General features: G+C 32.6%; 1 protein-coding gene across 1 annotated transcript; it reads right to left on the reverse strand.

Moving 5' to 3' along the window:
- Positions 1 to 8038: 8038 nt before the first annotated feature.
- Positions 8039 to 8380, reverse strand: LOC107060399 (uncharacterized). Its single transcript, XM_015308331.1, has one exon. It carries the CDS (start codon positions 8378 to 8380, stop codon positions 8039 to 8041), a length of 342 nt encoding a protein of 113 aa, XP_015163817.1.
- Positions 8381 to 16163: the final 7783 nt, after the last annotated feature.

The following is a 16163-nucleotide window of genomic DNA, read 5'->3' on the forward strand; positions in this document are numbered from 1 at the left end:
CAAATAAATATAGTAACCTTAAATTCAAAAATTTCAATAATTTTTTTAAATTTTTATTTTTTTAATAAATTACTCATTTTTGAAATTTACCAAAAAAAATAAAAATTAAAAAAAAATTGTTGAAATTTTTGAATTTAAGGTTACAATATTTATTTGTGAATTTTTGGAGTTAATTTTATATTTTTTTCATAATTTTCCTATTTTTATTAATCAATTACTACTTTTCGGGATTTATCGAAAAAAATAAAAATTAAAAAAAAATTGTTGAAATTATTGAATTTAAGGTTACAATATTTATTTGTGTAATTTTTGGCGTTAATTTTATTATTTTTCATAATTTTCCTATTTTTTATTAATCAATTACTACTTTTCGGGATTTATCGAAAAAAATAAAAATTTAAACAAAATTGTTGAAAATGGGTCGGGTAGTTTATTTTAAAAGGGGGTTGATTTATCGGTCGGATTAGGTGTTTATGGGCTCTAATTTTTTAGGGGCATAATTGATCCCTTTCCATTTTCATATAAATGTCATGTGGTAAAGTCAAAATGATATGGCAATTCCATGTGGCATTTAAAGAAATGAAAAATAAGCTGGATATGTCCAGCAGGCCAACTAACGCCCATAAGGGCATATTTAGACCAAAAGTTGGACGGCGAGGGCATGAGTGAGCCAAACTTTAAACGAAGGGTATATCTAGACCTCTTCGAATAGTTTAGGGGCATATTTGACCCTTTTACCCAATAAGAAATAACTACTAATAACTCACACATCTTCAACGTATGCTTTTAATAATATTTATAACTCGCTTTTTTTAATCTTCATAACCCCCAAAATTTAAGTTATAAGTTTATGTCTTGTGGTATTCCTCCTCTTTGTCTATATAAATTCATATGTTGTATCAAGAAAATTGTCAATTTATTTATTTTATTTTTAATATCTTAAAAGTTTTCACATTCAACTAATCAACTTTTCACCTACCATTATACTATACTAGTATACGTGCCCATGCGTTGCGCGAATAATTTAAAATATAATAATTTTATAATTAAAAATAATTAATAAAATGTATTATGCACTTAATAATATATTTAATACATTATAGTAATAATAATATAATAATACAAATCAATAACTTATTTATATAAGCACATTAAATTAATATTATTAGTACACGATTTAATCTATTGTATTACTATTATATCTATAGCTATATTAAATATACTTTTAGTTTTATAATAGATTATGTTGATTTTTTTTAAAAAAATACCATTAATTTTGTGATTATTTTATTTTGATCAAACATCAAATATTTTTATTTGTTCAAATCCTATTAAATTTGTGTAAAATATACCATTAATTTTCTGATTATTTTATTTTGATAAAAAAATAAATACATAAATATTTTTATTTGTTTGTACTTTATTCTCTGTATATGGTTTGAATAAAAAAAATATGATAATACTTTATTATATCTATATATATATATATATATATATATATATTGTATTAAATTTGTGTAAAAATATAATAGAAAATTAATTTAAAGGTAAAAATAATCTTAATTAATACAATCACTATATTAGATTTATTCAAAGTATGTACTGACTATTTTAAATTTGAATTTGAATTGTATCAGAAAATATATGAATGTGAATGAGAGATTATTGATTTGAACTTTTATCCACTAAAGCATATTATGTGTGATTATAATTATCTTAAAATTCAAATTAAAATAATAAATTGAAAATTGAAAATTGAAAATTGTATTATATATTTTAATTTTAAAAAAAAATTAAAAATTGTTAAAGCAGATAATGTAGATAAATTGTTAAATTACAATCTATTAACTACAAAGTGAAAGAGTACCGAATTAAAAAGAATTTAGATTACATAAAAGTTCCTATTTTCCAATTCTACAAACTACAAAGTAAAGAGCATTAAAATTTTACATTTATATTTTCAACTTCGATTTTTGATATTGTACCAAATATGAAAAGCATCAAAAGTTGCATTTGTATTTCTAATTCTCTAATGACTTCTACCATATATATGGATAAATAAATTTTAAACAACAACAAACAATTGTTATTGTTTTAAATTCAAAACTTACTGATTATAATATTAATTTAGATAAATATAAATATAGAAAAAAAGAAAAGAAAAGGGAAGAGCAAAAACTACTATTTAGCCACTAAAAAGAAGGTGATTTACAGGATAAGATTAGTTACTTATTTTTTAAAATTCAAATTAATTATTTAAACAATTGTGATAATGTTTTATATAGAAACAAAATAACAATATGTCCTTGTTTCTCTCGCTACACAATCCTAAATTATAGCATCATTATTTGAATATGTAATAGTTATCTACCAAATATTTTGTGGAAATATATTTACAGAAAAATAGGCTAAATTGATTTGTGTTTAGATTTATGTAAATATAAACATAATTGGTAGTTCCTAAATTTTAGCAGCCAGTGTAGTTATATATGTATTTTTAAAACGTGGGAAGTACCTTTTTTTAAAAAAAAAAAATGGTACAGTTATTTTCTTTTTTTCTTTGTTTTTGGCTTAAAATTAAAATATTTTCAGATTTAAAAAGATTTTCCCATTTAAAAAAAAAAAATCAGATTTAAAATATTTTTAATTATATTTTTTAATTTAATATGAATTGTGTTTTAAATGACTCCACCGTGCATAAGTATTCTTCTCCTTTAAAAAAGATTGTTGTAGTTATTTTTAGCCACATATTTATAATTAGTTAGTTAATAAAATTTTGTTCATTTTCTGATTTTATCTTCTTCTCCTCTTTTGTGTAAACTTAAAAGTATTCTTATCATTTAAAAAGATTTTTAGATTTTAGATTTAAAATATATTTCATTATTTAAACTAGTAATTTAATTTTTATATATATTTATATACAAACATACATACATAGTCAATTTTTATATTTATATTTTATATTTAATAAAGAATTTGAAGTTTTTTAATTTTATTTTTCACATATGGGAGAAGTTTACATCTGATTAAATGTGAAAATATTGAATAATTTTTAAAATTTTATTTTTCATGTTTTATTTATTTTTACCCATTTGAAATAAGTTTTAAAAATAATTTTCACACGACTACGTATCTGCATGCAGAAAAGACTAAATATTAATTCATTATGAGCAATGATACTTGAAAAAAGATAAGTCACATAAAAGCATAAAATAATTTTAATTTTTTTATATTCGTAATCTTTTTGCTCATAAAAAAATACATAATCAACATACATTATATATTGTAATTTGTAAGTGTCTTTTTGCTGAAAAGTCTATTGATATATGAATGCATCATGAACATTTGCAAAAATAAGTAGATACCACAATCTATTTTGGAAGTACTTTAGAAAATTAACTAAAGCTAACCATTAAAAGTATATTTTGACATAGAATAAAATAATTTTCAAAAAATATAGATATTGCATATTAAATATAAAAAACATACTCTTAATCAGTGGTCCATAATCACTATAAGAAAATATTATTTTGGTAAATCTAATTGGAATTGTGTTTAGTTTAGATATTTAGAAACATACATAATATTCATTGAAACCACATATAACCAAGTAAACAAAATTAATTTGTTATATGTTCAATGCAATTTCTCATATAGTGACGTTTTTCAATAAATGGGCATATAATTTTTTCTTGATCAGTAGCCTTAATTACAGGGATTCATCACTGTCTTGTCCTTCTACATATAACAATATTCAAAAAAATAAATGCAATTAGACAAATTTTAAACTTACCCCACTAATAAAAATAAGTAACGACAGTAAAACTAAAAAATCTATCTTAATTTAAAGGTAAACAAATCAATTTAACACCCGTAGGAGGTAAAATTGACCTTGTAATTGTTAATTTGCTATAAAATCGGGTAAAAAAAAGAAACGTGACTTTATTTTATTTTTGAGGTATAGTTATTTTAGAGTGTGTACTATTATAATTTTAATTTTAATTTGTTAATTGTTAATTTTTTTTTAATTTACCATTTACAAATTAAAATACTTTGAGTTATGAATTATTTCAAGAAAAAAGAAAAATTCAAATGAAAATAACTATAAATATTAAATAGTAAAGTGTGGCACAAATTTAGGCATGTTTTATATTTAAAAATTAATATAACTTTCAATTAGTACGTTTTCATAATTTTTCCAGATTATTGCGTAAATTTTTTTTTCCTAATTTTCTATTTTAAAAGTTTAAAAATTTATTTGTATGCAAAAAAATTGTAACCGTATGTGTATCTATTATAAATTATGTGTATATATTATATATTTATTTATTAGTTTAAATAATTAATGTAAAAATCTTACAAAAATCAAATAAAAGAAAGGAAAAAAGTTATAAACCTGCATTGATTAATGTTGCACGTTTTTAGGACTCCAACATGAAGCACTGATGTGCAGTAAACTTTAAATTCAATTTGAATTTACTATTTAAAATTCAAAGAAAGTACCGTTGGATCTATATCTCGGCTACAAGATGCTTTGATTGTTTTTCAATTCTTCCACACTGCTAAGAAGAAAAAAGAACGAATTTGACGATTGTCAAAATAAGAAGAAAAAAAAACGAATTTGACGATTGTAAAAACAGACTGCTTTGATCAAAAGCTTTTTTTCCTTTAGATGTTCATAATAGAGAGAGTGGGTTAATGTCAATTTAAAGAATTTTTATAGTTATAGTTTAAATGTGGGAAGTTACTTTTTTTTTTTAAAATGGTACGGTTATATTTTTTAATAGTCAATTTAATTGACTATTTTGAAAACACAAAAACTTATCCTCATTTTTCAATTTAAACTGCCTTGTATATTGAGTTTGAGTAGAATTGAAATTCATTGTTTGAAAGTTTTGCAACACTATTCGTATTTTTTTTTTAAATATAAAAAATTAATTGACTATTAAAAAAACAGAAAAACTGCAACGGCTTTATATTTTGATTTTAAAAACAGAAAAACTTTTTTAATGTTGACAGTTTTCTTTATTTGGGTAACTTGATGACATGTGTTTACTTTTATTTCAAATTTTGAATTTACAATATTTAATTATTAATTATTAATTGTTTAAAATTTTAAAAATTTGTGGCGCTGACATGTGTCATTTTTTCTTCTCCTATTATATATAGATAGATATATAGATAGATAATTAATATTTTTAATAAAATAAAAAATAACTTCTAATAACTCACACATCTTCAACTTATACTCTTAATAATATTTATAACTCTTTTGTTTTTAATCTTCATAACCCCCAAAATTTAATTTATAATTTCATGTCTTATGGTATTCCTCCTCTTTGTCTATATAAATTCATATTTTGTATCAAGAAAATTGTCATTCAAAGTTATTCTTTCAGTTCTCCATCACCATATCATACATTAGAGTGAGAGAAAATGTTAATCGTCACATCATATGGTTGTTTTCAACAAAGTCATAAAGAATCTATGAGTAAGAATGTTTCTATTAAGTTTTTAAATTATACGTTTTACTTTAATTTATGTGACATTATTTATTTATTTATTTTGAGTCAATTTACTAATCTTTGAAACTAAATTGAATAAATTCATGGAGTAACTAACAATTTCATATAAGTATATTCTTAATTTGTGTTATGGGGATGAAGAAGAAAGTCGGGGAAGATACAAAAGTAAAGAAAATTGTGAATTTCAGAAGAAGATGATGTAGAGTCTTACAATATAATAAAATTATTGTTATAGTAATTTTATCTCTTTAGTTTTGCATTCCTCTTTTCTATTTTTCATTTGTGTAATTTATTGAAGAACTTAAAATATACTTTAAAATTCTTTTAATTGTAGCTCCTTACATTCTCTTTTTTCTTAAAGTTGTATTTTTAAAACGTAATTGAAAGAGAATAAAATGATAAGAAAGGCAAATCGGAAGATGTCACGACCCAAGTCGAGTCATGAGCGGCACCCACACTTAACCTCATAGGTGGGAGAACCAACAAATTTAACCTCAACTTACAAAATACAAGCATAATGCGGAAGCTCAAAGTCTTATTAAATATCGTTTTCCAAACCCTAAAAGTCATCACATCAAAGACATCTAATCTCCAAATACTAAGTCTAAGAGTATCAAAGACACCAACATAAATGAAATAAATGGTTTATGTCCAAAAACTAAGGACATCATGTCATGACTGAGAGAATCAAACACGAGCTTGAATGAATAGCTCACCCTGTAACCTGATATGCTGGAGACTGGCTAGAGCTGAGGGCGAGTCAAAGTCGCTGGTACACTCACTGCACTCCACAAAAGGAAAACAAAGAAAAACACAAGTAGGGCTCAGTAAAAGGCAACATGTACTAAGAAGATATCATCGGCAGACTCAAAATAGAAACTAATATGCATAAAGTAATAACATGAAGTCAACTATAACACTTAGCCGATGGAAAACAACGAACAACATGAACAAGTGACAAAAACACTGAAGCAAGTACGTAATCAGTCACAATACCAAATACACACACGAGGACTCATGTCTCCACCCCACACTCATTTGAAAAATGATTTCTTTGAGATTGAGTACATTAAGTTAATTCAATATATTTTCCTTTAATGTTACCGTGCCGGAACGCGGCACCCGATCCAATAATACCATGCCGAAATTTGACACCCGATCCAATAATACCATGCCGGAACGTGGCACCCGATCTAATATATCGTTAATTTATCATTTATTATCACCACTTTTCACTTCGTTAACAATATTTCATCAAGCCTTTTTTATTCAAGGCTTCACTTCGATAGAGAGGGTTCAAGATTATAAATTTCACGGTCTCAGGATTTTAGACCAATCACAAACCACACAATCAAGTACATAGAGAACTTCACAATATCACTCAATGCATATCAATCTCTATTAAGAGTCTATCTATCAAATAGAATAAACCATAACCTACCTCCACTGAAGACCTGATGTCAAGCAAGCTACTTTTCCTTTTCTCGATGCCTCCGAACCTTTCCAATCTATCAAGTATACATAATTTGTAAGTTAGCGAGTCTATAGACACCCATGTTACTATATGTCTAGCCTAGACCCAGAAATTTACCCAATTCTATAATCAATTTTCCTAAAGTTCAAGCCTAAGGGTAAATATTAATTCCTCCAATAAGCATGACTTTAACGGAGTTCATATAATATAATACACCACTATTTGATTACGTATCTCAATATATTAACACTAAGTTTATACTATGATGACAACGTAATAACATTCACGATTAAAGCCACATATTTCGAAAACCAGTGGCAACAACACTAACCCAATTCTATCATATAATATAAGCCAAATTTACCATATCATCAGTCAATGATTGGCTAATCATTAGCCCATCAACCAATTTATTGTCACCCTTACTTTCTTATTCAAAATCAAACTGCCAGCACATTCGCTCACTTTCCATTCTTATCTGCACCCACTCTCTATTCTTATCAAACTATAGGAATATTATTATATAATATGTAATCCCCTACTATTAAATAAGGACATTGAAGATTCAAGTATACCTCTTGATGTCATCTTTCTCGTTAGACGTGCAGGTAAAGTTTCTCGCCTACTTTTCTTTCTTCCTTCTTTTACAGATTGTTTCTTTACCTTAATTATTATACATGACCCATTTATAAAAAATGGTAGAAGTGGTCCACTATTTATTTTAAATGTTATTCTCTTTACCACCAACTAAATTAATTGTTTAAACTATCCCTTTAATTTCATAATTGTGGTTACGAATAATCCAAAATACCCCTTTAGAATCTATTGAAAAGTATTTTATAAAATAAAATAAACTCTAGTACTCAAAAAGACCAAATGGGTCTTTACATTAGATACCAATTTACCCATCATTCGTCCTCGAATGATCAAAAGAAGGCGAGAGTAAGAAAGGGTACCTAAAGTGACAAAAAGATGAATATATTTCGTGCATATCAGCCTTAGTCTTCCAAATGGACTCTTCAATCAAACGACTCTCCCACTAGACCTTCATAGAGGCAATCTCCTTTGACCTCAACTTACGGATCTCCCCATCTAAGATAGCTATAGGCTCTTTCTCATAAGACATGTTCTCATTAAGCAGGACCGAATCCCAACAAATGATATGATTTCTATCATCATGATATTTCTTCAACATAGACACATGAAACACTGGGTGCATTCCTGACAACCCTGGAGGCAAAGCCAATTCATAGGTCACCTTTCCCACACGCTTAAGAACTTCAAATGGCTCAATATACATTGGACTAAGCTTACCTCGCTTACCAAACCTCATTACACCCTTCATGGGTAAAACCTTCAGCAAGATTTGCTCACCCTCCATAAACTCTAAATCCTTGACCTTCCTATCTGCATACTCCTTCTGCCTGCTTTAAGCTTCTAGAAATTTCTCCTGGATGATTTTCACATTCTCTAACTATTCCCTCAAAAAAATCAGTACCCAGGGTCTCACCCAAATGCATCAGACCAACCAACTGGAGACCTACACATCTTCCCATACAGTCCCTCAAATGGGATTATCTCAATACTCGAATGATAACTATTGTTGTATGTAAACTCAACTAACAACAAAAACTATTTCCAATAGCCACCAAAGTTAATCGTACACACATCCGCAACATGTTCTTAAGGATCTTAACACAACCATTAGGTGGAATCTTTACTCACATAACCATGATAAAATTCTGAATCAATACTGTCCACAATCAGAAGTGAACTTGAACCAACCACCACACACTCATAATGCACAAACCATCATAGATCTTATTAATATTTCCTTCTCACAACATAAACCTTTCACGAGCTTAAGTTATATGAAAAAAATGATCTTTAGACATCAGGTACTCATCAAGGGAAAATCAAACTAATCTAACCCAAAAGAGAAAATGATCAAGTAACCACCCATCGAGTGATACATCCAAGCATACATAACCTCTAACAACACTATTGAAATGTTAGATTAGTAGTTGTGATTGTAGATAACCCTTAAATATGGTAGAACTAGACTCAATGGGTCCCCACATTCAACCACACATAATTGGAACATGACCTCGACAACTAGATCAATATTTAGACTGTTGCACAACTGTAAAATACTCATGGTAGCTCTTCTATAAATTCTCATAAGCAAAGTGGTACAAGTAGAATCACTAGAATACTTTAACAGCCCCAAGACAACACCAAATATGGCATCTGAGATAACCAAGTCTTCCCAAATATGCTACCCAACCAAGAGGACATCGCAAGATCGGTACACCCGATCCACCACTAAGGATCCACCCACAAAAGTGAAAACATGCGTCGGCATAGCTAGTGAATCATACTCCAAAAAATGTACATAAAGAAAAAGGTGGTCACATAAGAATGTACAGAATAAAGGTTGAATAACAGTAAATGCTTTCCTCTAAAGAGCCCATACCAACCATTTCCATTCTGTTGACTCCACATACTCTTCACATCATTCCAATGAAGTGCACACTCTCAATACTAGCAATCATCATAAACACTCGACTATTTACCTTACTCTAAACCAACACTTTTAAGTGGAACCCTTCCTTAGGTACTTTAACAGTCAAAAGTAATAAGCTTTACGACTCAAACCATGTATAAATCCTTCCAAATACTTAATATCAAATGCAATCGATCATTGATTACCTTACAAATTCATACCTTGACAAAATATATCACCACGAATGTAGACTTACAATGAAAAATTTGAATTGTGAATCCAACTATGTAACCCAATCCCTTTATCTATCAACATTAGCTCATACCTTGAAGATTTTTATGAATTTATGTATATTATCTTATCATTGATCGTCTCTCCATCGATCTTACAATATCCTTCACTAATAATTCAATTGTACTCATTACTACACTCAAAACCAAAAAACTCATCATCACACTCAAGCTAAACGTCTGTACACTCTTTCCTCAAGTCATATCCAATAGTTTTTAACCAATCTGATGAACCTATGATACTATTACCATAGCCAGAGCAAAACGGATGAAACCGCATGTTTCTGAACCCAATTCTCAACCCCTCGGAAGATACCTCTTTAGCTCTTGCAATAAGAGAATATGTTATTGCTCTCACCTCTTTCCGAAGCCTACACTACATTCCACAAAAAAAATTGACTCTAGATCCTTTAAATTCTATTAGAGTGATGTTCCAGCATTTCCTAAAACTTTTCATACAATCAAGTTACGCACCAAATAGTAGAAAATCACAACCTTAGATACTCGCAGTTGTTATTACTATACAAAATCCATTTAACCAACAATCCTTATTATATAGTTGCATCTCAACCACAATTTATCACGAACTCTTATTACCGTCATGCTCAGTTAGCTCTTGTTATCACCATGAGGTCAACCTTTTCATCAATACGACACATTAAACCCAATTATACCAATCAAATCCAAAGGACTAACCCACTTTTATATGCCCCTTTTACTAAAATTTTCAATCATCTTCACACATTTATACTCTTTGGGACTTACTTTACCCATAAGCTTATCATTTTGGTATCTATCAATTCGCTTGGACCTTAAGATGAAATCACCAGTCCTCATTTAGAACCCTCAGGATATACTTCTCCACTTAACGCATTAATATTGAATCAACGATCCACCACTAAAATTTCCCTTATAAACAATGCTTAACCCATTCTTCTGTAGTAATAAGCTACTTGGCTTCTCAAATATGAATGCAACATCAAATCTCATCATACGAACATGTCATACAACTGATAAGTTTAATGCTAATCTTGAGTCTTGGTTTTGTAACTTTTGGTGAGAAGCCTGATTCGGCAACTCACTGAAAGTCTTTTTTGATCGCCCTTTCTGCTCCCCTAACCCCTAAAACGCACTATATCTTTCGGCGGGCTGGTTTGTGCACGCCGAAAGACCCCTCCCATCGTCGACATGCCATTTTTTTGAGAGAATTTTGAGCTAATCCTTTAGGTACTTGGCTTCTCAAACATGAATGCAACATCAAATCTCATCATACGAACATGTCATACAACTGATAAGTTTAATGCTAATCTTGAGTTTTGGTTTTGTAACTTTTGGTGAGAAGCCTGATTCGGCAACTCACTGAAAGTCTTTTTTGATCGCCCTTTCTGCTCCCCTAACCCCTAAAACGCACTATAATCTTTCGGCGGGCTGGTTTGTTGCACGCCGAAAGACCCCTCCCATCGTCGACATGCCATATTTTTGAGAGAATTTTGAACTAATCCTTTAGGCGAGCCTGATCTGGCTCACCAAAATGATTCGGCGAGTCTGTCTGCAACTATTTTTCTGTAACTTTTCTTGAAATGAATCTAACTTTTTTTATGTTTTTACAGATATGGTTAGAACCAACCTCGACATGCCGCCCCGTAAAAGAGCACGGGGCATAGTAATAAATAAAGGGGGAGCCGATCCTCCTAAAAAGGAAAGGATAGAGCCTCTAAAGGGAGGTAAGGGAAAGGGCAAGAGGCCCGTGACTGAGGTTCCAGAGCACAACTCTGGCAGCGAGGGAGAGTCCTTTGACTCCCAAGATGCATTCTCCGAGCCAAATGATGACCAACCACTGCAGTCCAGGCGAGCGGAGATCCGTGCTAGGTCTCACCCAGAATCATCTAGGGCTCCAGCAACCACCCCTCCTACAACTAATACAATACCAGCTCCGGCACCGACTATGGCCCCAGTGCCACCAGTACAGGTCCCTCCTCCCAGGCTACTTAACAGATTAAAAGTTGATGGGTTGCAGACTATTCTTAAGGAAAAGTTGCTTTCTACAGAGGGCCTAGATGGCAAATACTCCAAAGTGAGCAAGACACTCCAGTACCATCACTTTGAGCAGTTTACCAGGCCCTGAGGCCCATACATCCCTATATGGGTCCAGGAGTTTTACTCGACATATGGTGACCTGGTCCCTAAAGGCAAGAAGAAGGCCAGTACTTTCAGACTGGTGGGATCCATCATGGTACGGGGGACAGTAGTGCATTGTAGCCTTGATCACATCAATGCGGTATTTGATAAAGGGCCAGTCTTTGACTACCCAAATTTGGCTACCACTACGACACCCTTGGATGATCTTAAGGGCTGGCTAGCTCCCCTCATCTCTGACACCACCCCGAGGTGGATTGAAGCTGGAGTTTCAATTGAGAAGAAGGATTTGAATGTAGCTGCGCTATTTTGGTTTGGATTCATTAGCAGCTCCATTATGCCATCCCAGAATGAGTCCATCGTAAGGCAGCCTGCCTCGATTCGATCATAGCTTGGAAAGAATTGACATGGGACTCATCATAGAGTAGGAGATGGCCATGAGGGCCATGTCGAGACAGACGTCTCTTCCATTCCTGGTGCTGATCACAGAGTTGTGCAGGCGTGCGGGAGTTCGTCATGATAAGATGAGAGATATTGAGGTCACTCCCATATCCTCTACATACATCTGGCGTATAGAGGCCGAGTACACTCAGGAAGATGCAGACAAGAGGAGAGCAGCCCCGGTAGATGCATGCCTAGAGGTGGATATTGACTCTATACCTGCAGAGGCACCTTTGCCTACTCCGGACTCCGAGCCTTCAGGTGCTTCCACTTCCTCTCACACTCCTGGTACTTCTACTGCTTCCCAGCCGACCAAGATCACTCATGCCATGCACCTGAAGATGGAACACTTGGCCTATTCTGCGAATGTAAGGGCTACTCGATTGGAGGCTGCGGTACCATGGATGATTGAGGGTGCTATCCTAGCTGCACTGACTCCCCTACGAGCATCCATTGACACTCTCACAACGAGAGTTGAGACTTGTGAGAGTAGACATGGGGAGACTTCAGAGGTAATGACTTTGAAAGCCAAGGTTGCAGATATGACAAAGGATGTGAACTACTTGAAGTCCAGTGACTTCACTTCATTATTAGAGGTAGCAGTTGATGAGTCGGAGGCAGAGACCGATGAGGAGTAGATTGAGGTGAGAGAGGAGGGAATCTATAGAGACCTGTTAGATCTGTACAATCGGTGATTCAGACATCGCTGACAAAGACGTCCATGGCAAGACCTAGTGGATTGAGTCTTTTGTGATGAACATTCCACACTAGCGAAAGTATGGAGTCTTGTTTGATATTGGTGCCAATGCCTTGTGTGATGAGCTTACCGTGAACCTTGTGTGATGATACCTAGATTTTTCCCTATTGGTCCGGTTGACTAAGTGATGCAAGCTCTTGAAATAATCTTAGGCAAAAATTTTGAAGAGTGAAACAACTTGACATTATACCTCTTTTGTGGCCAACCTGATGTGTGTGTGAGCTTTGCTTGAACACCCTTTGAGCCTTACCCTTTTCTTGGAAGAAACTTGATGCAATTGTGACCTTTCTTTATCCATTCACCCATAATCCTCATGATTTGTGGTTTTTTTGAATAGCCAACTTTGGCCAAAGCCTAAGTTGGGGTGTGGTGAAAAGGGAAGGTAAATTAAGAAGTGTAAAGAAGTCCCCTTGACCCATGGTTTTGAGAAAGATGGAACCCCTCCATACAAAAAAAAAAGAGAGAAAAAAAAGAAGAAGGAAAAAGAAAAAGAATGAAAAAGTCGTAAAATAAAAGTTGCAAAAGAAATGGGGTGTCCGGTATTCCATGATAAGTGAATAATGGGGTGAACTTTGAGCATGAATGAGAATGATGAAGAAAAGGGAAAAAGTGTTTTTTCATACCTCATTTCATGAGGATAGCAGCCACTGAGCCTAAATGACCATACCTTTACACTTAGCCCCATTACAAGACTTGAAAAAGACCTTTTTGATCTTGAGTGAGCTGAAACAAGTGTTGATTGGAAAATAAGGGCAAACCTATGGGTGAGTCATACATATGTTCATCTTTGTGAGTGTGAAAGTAGTATGTGATTCAGGAGAACCATTGTGTGTGAATGTGGATGCATCTTTGTGTGAGGGAATTTGAGTACCTTTGTTGAGCTTGAACTTGCATTTGAAGCAAGTATTGTGAACTTGAGAATCTTTGGTAATGGTGGGTCACAACTTGAATCTTTTAGTGCACAATTGATCCTTGCATGAGTAAGTTGAGTCTTGTTGTGTGCATTCATGATTGAGTCTTGTGTAGCATTATTTGAGACATCCTTTTTGAACTGCTGAACTTAAGTTTTACTTGAGGACAAGCAAAAGTTTAAGTTGGGGGTGTTGATGAGTCCGAGATTTGGACTCATTTAGAGCTTTATTCATAATGATTTAGTGTCCTCAAATGCTTATTTTGTGCCAAAAAACTGATGTAAAACCTTTGATTTCCAGGTATTTGGATTGAGGAACAAAGCATGGACACTAATTTACAAAAAGAAACAAAGCGAGCTGAAAGAATGAAGAAAAGTATGCCTAATGATCGCCAAGTCTACTTGGCAAGTCGCCGAACAGCCTCTTGACCGCCTAAAGTTCCAGTGTGCCAAGCCATGAAGGAGAAAATCAAGTTGGCGAGAGAAAGGAGTAGTCGACGGATTGCCGAGTGGTTCCGCGATGCAGTATTAGATCGCCCAAAGTTATAGACGTCGAGGATGCTAAAGGCCAAGGCAAAAAGGCGATGGAATTGACCAAAGGGCGGATCATCGAGTTGATCGGCAAGCCCGACTTACTGGGCCGAATGACCCTTCGCAGCATATTTTTGGCGACTATAAATATGTTTTTGAACATTTAGTTTGAGAGTTTTTATCAGTTATTAAGTATCATACTTTGAACAATTTTTGAACTCTGGGCATTGAGACAAGTTTTCCTTAGCTTTGAAGAATTGAAATTTTTCATTTTTGAGAAATTGGAAGTGGGTCTTTGAGATTCTTTAATTTGGACCTTTGTTAAAATGAAATCAATCTTACCTAGTTGATGGAAATTCAATTTGGTAACGATTTTTATCTTTTTATAATGTCTAGCTAAAACCCCAATTCTTAGGGTGTGATTATGTGATTATTGGAAGATTTAGTTTATGGGTATTGCTAATTATTAGTTTAAATGTTGTTTAGAAGTGATTTCAATCAGTAATTGTGGTTTAATTTAAAGGAGTGTAGTTGCACATACAGTTCTACCTTTGTGTTTTTGGCTTGCTCGAGAGAGAGCTTTTAAAACCAAGATTATTGATTGATGGTCTGTGGGTATTGGGTTGTCATGGGTTCAGCTCGAGAGAGTGAATCCTAAACCCTTTTTCACACATTCAGCTCGAGAGAGTTAATGGACTAAGGCGTAGGATAGTCTTATTTTGCATGCTTGTCGATGTTCGAGAGAAATCAACTTGATTAGGGGTAAATTGTTCTAGAGAAAGTTTATCTCCTCTATAGTCTAGCTTAATCACTAATATCTAGCTATTTCCTAACAATTACAATTATCCATTTGTCTACATTAGCGTATAATCGAATCACATCCCAAGAACCCGTCTCATTATTGTCATTTTCGTATTGTTTGCTATTGTTGTAGTTGATAATTGAAACCAAAACCCCCTTATTTGACAATTGTGTCATCCCCTGATTTGAATTATATTTTTACTTGATAATGTCTATTCCTATGACTGACTTGATCATATTTGTACTTTCCTATTGAATCGTAAACACGTACCACTCCTTGTGGGATTCAACCCCAACTCATTTAGTTGGGTGATATACTGACTAGCGATCGTTGACACTTAGAATTGGATGAAGTGTCCTTGTAACGTTAATCAGAGACCCATCTTTGTTTTTCATGAACAACACTGGGTCACCCCATGGAGAGATACTAGGTCTGATGAAGCCCTTATCTAAAAGGTCTTTCAACTACTCTTTCAATTCCTTAAAATCAGTTGGACCCATTTTATAAGGAGGAATCGAAATGGGCTGGGTATCTGGAAAGAGATCTATTCCGAAGTCGATTTCCCTGTCGGTAGGAACTCTGGGAAGATCTTCTGGAAACTCATTTACCATTGGGATTGACTCAAGAGTTAGGGTTTCGGAGTTTGAATCCTTAACCCGAACAAGATGATAGATATACCATTTGGAAATCATTTTTGTAGCCTTAAGGAAAGAGATGAATCGACCCATAGGCACTAAACTATTACCCTTTCATTCTAAGACTGACTCGTTTGGAAACTGAAACCTAACGAT

Source organism: Solanum tuberosum, unplaced genomic scaffold (assembly GCF_000226075.1).
Source record: "Solanum tuberosum cultivar DM 1-3 516 R44 unplaced genomic scaffold, SolTub_3.0 scf00079, whole genome shotgun sequence".
In the NCBI taxonomy this organism is placed as follows: Eukaryota; Viridiplantae; Streptophyta; class Magnoliopsida; order Solanales; family Solanaceae; genus Solanum; species Solanum tuberosum.

What these genes read in the sequence shown, in the direction of transcription:
- LOC107060399 (XM_015308331.1), bottom strand. Translation starts at nt 8,380, where the DNA reads ATGGAGGGTGAGCAAATCTTGCTGAAGGTTTTACCCATGAAGGGTGTA.